The 2,584-nt window shown below is 31.1% G+C and overlaps 1 protein-coding gene across 1 annotated transcript in view; it reads left to right on the top strand.

The window, feature by feature from the left end:
- Positions 1-2,346, top strand: part of LOC106789287 (polypyrimidine tract-binding protein 1-like) — a gene marked incomplete at its 3' end in the record, with an annotated part of 141,316 nt that extends 138,970 nt beyond the window's left edge. Inside the window, exon 3 of the mRNA XM_014753377.1 lies at positions 2,197-2,346. Coding sequence (XP_014608863.1) covers positions 2,197-2,346 — 150 coding nt within the window. The remainder of the gene's footprint in view (positions 1-2,196) is intronic.
- Positions 2,347-2,584: the final 238 nt, after the last annotated feature.

Below are 2,584 nucleotides of genomic sequence, written 5' to 3'. Positions count from 1 at the left end.
AAAAAGATCAACATTTGTATTTTTAGTTTATATATATTTTTTTTTTTTTAACCTTTTTTTAGAATGAATAATGCGCTATATTTGATACGTAAAGATATCAATGTTTTATTCAAAGTTTATATATATATATATAGGAGGGAAAAAAAATATAACAAAAAATACCATCGAGCCCAGGGATTTGTATTTTTAATTCTTTTCGATAACCTTTTCGAAGTAATATAATCAAATATCTATATTTTTATTTTTTTTTTTTTTTTATTTTCATTCACTTTATTGAAATAAAACTAATTGTTAATTCATATATACGAGATAGAGTTATGTGTTTATATAGTATACGAAATAGTATATAATAATTCTGTCATTTATATATTATATTCAATTACTGTATTATACTACTTTTGTGTATCACACATACAATATTATTTTTTAATATTAAATATTTACACTATATAAATTCCACACACACATAATATGAAATTGTACATAGAAATAATTATTAACAAAATTAGCAAACTATTATATACTCACTAATAATATTTTTAATCACCAAAATATAAAATACAATTTTTATTTCTTTTCTATTTCTACAATTTGTCAAAAAATTATTAAAAAAAAAAAATAATAAAATTAACAAATAAAATATGCATTTTACATTAACCATATAATATGAATTCTATCAAAATCTTATCAGCACAAAGTGATTGGATAAAAAATAAATGTTAAAGTGAACATTTAGTGCATCTTTGACAACCTGGGGAGTTGGGTATGGGGAAAGGTGGGTAGTTAGGTCAGTCGTGAACGTAGAATGTTGAATAGGGGGTTTGAATCATCGTACATGTGTGGTTAACAGGAAACACGTTCTTTTACTGGATACTTTTCCTTCTTTTTCTGGCTCTTGCCGATCAAATTTTCTCTCTCTCTCTCTCTCTCTCTCTCTCTCTCTTTTTGGTATCTCAAGCAAGCATCTTGAAAATAGGGAATATAAGAGTAAGTAGAGTTCGATCTTAAATCAACAAGGAAAGACGTGCTTTAATTATTTAACGGGTAGACTCGTAAACTCGAACTTACGTACGTAACATTATATATATATGTATGTGTATATATGTATCGATCTTTTCCTTCTTACTCTTTCTCTCTCTCTCTCTCTCTCTATCTTTTCTCGTCTTTGAAATATTTCGCTGTTCGAGAACTCGAGAAGGAAGCGAACGAGAAAAGAGGATTATGGATAGGGGGTGCCTCTGAAATATCTGTCTTCCTTAACTCGCTAAGAAACGCATTTTCCGATCAGTTAAACTCAACTAAACCTCAACGACGTTTTTAGGGGAGAAAAAGGGATACATATATATATATATATATAGATAAAGAAAAGGATGGAAACGTAGTTGGAGTTTGAAGCTTCCAAGCTTCTTCTTCTTCTTCTTCTATCTTGATATAAAATGTTAAAGTAAAAGAAAGATAGAGAAAAATAACTGTGCATGTGATAGAGAAAGATGAAAAAGAGTGTTTCCGAATCGAAGTAAAAAAGGAAGGAAGGAAGGAAGTAAGGAAGAAAAGATGGAAGGGATGCCAAGAAGGTAAAGCAAGGAAGAGTAAAAGAGGGAAAGGGTGGGTGGGGGGTGGGTGGTAGGGAGTAGCTTCACTGGTTGCTGGTGGCTGAGCTGAACTGAACAGAGAAAAGAGTCGACTAGATTGAGCTGTGATTGAAAACTCAGCCTCCGGCAACCCGGGGAGTTCGATTTAAACGTACACTCCAAAGTACCAAGTCTCTTCCTGAACGTCTTCCGTTTCTTTCACTACTACTATTACGTTACTACTACTACTACTACTAAATAATGTAACCAACTGGGAACCATGCTTTTCTTCTTCTTCTTCTTCGTCGTCCTTTTTTTCTTTTTTCGAAGGGGAAATCTTGTTCTTCTTCATTTTTTTTTTTTTTTTTTTTAATTTTATATTTTTCATTGCTATCAAAGAAAACCCATCCCGAGATATCATCTCGGTGTTCACAAGCAAGCTCATCATGGTTTAGTCTGTTTCCATTATCTCATACAAGGCAGGCAGGCCCCCCCTACCCAGACCTTTTTTTTTTTTTTTATCTCCATTTAACCTACCCCCTTAAACTGATTACTACCCTCTATTATATTCGTTTGTAACTGATAATTAACGTGATTTTTTTTTGCTTCATTTTTTGTGTTTCAGGTCAAACTCGACAAGAGCCACAATGGCAAGCCGTCTAAAGTAGTTCATATAAGAAATATACCCAATGAAATATCCGAGGCCGAGATAATACATTTGGGTTTACCCTTTGGTCGTGTCACCAATGTCCTCGTTCTCAAGGGTAAAAATCAGGTAAGTTTATCATTTTTATCTGTTACACATATATTGTATTTTAACGTTGTCTAATTATTTGATATTTATTCACGGATGGGTGGATTTATGTATGTTATTCAAAATCGTGAAACGTTTTTTTTTTTTTTTTTTTTTTTTCCCCAAAATGTACTTTTATTTATTATTTTTTTTTCTTTTTTTTTTTTTATACGCACGAGTCGAGTACGCGTATTAATGTTTTTTTTTCTTATTATTATTA

This window comes from Polistes canadensis, unplaced genomic scaffold, assembly GCF_001313835.1.
Source record: "Polistes canadensis isolate GaletaPanama2010 unplaced genomic scaffold, ASM131383v1 scaffold_174, whole genome shotgun sequence".
NCBI classification, from domain to species: domain Eukaryota; kingdom Metazoa; phylum Arthropoda; class Insecta; order Hymenoptera; family Vespidae; genus Polistes; species Polistes canadensis.
Note: the sequence above shows the minus strand (reverse complement) of the source record. Positions and strands in the feature narration are given on the sequence as shown.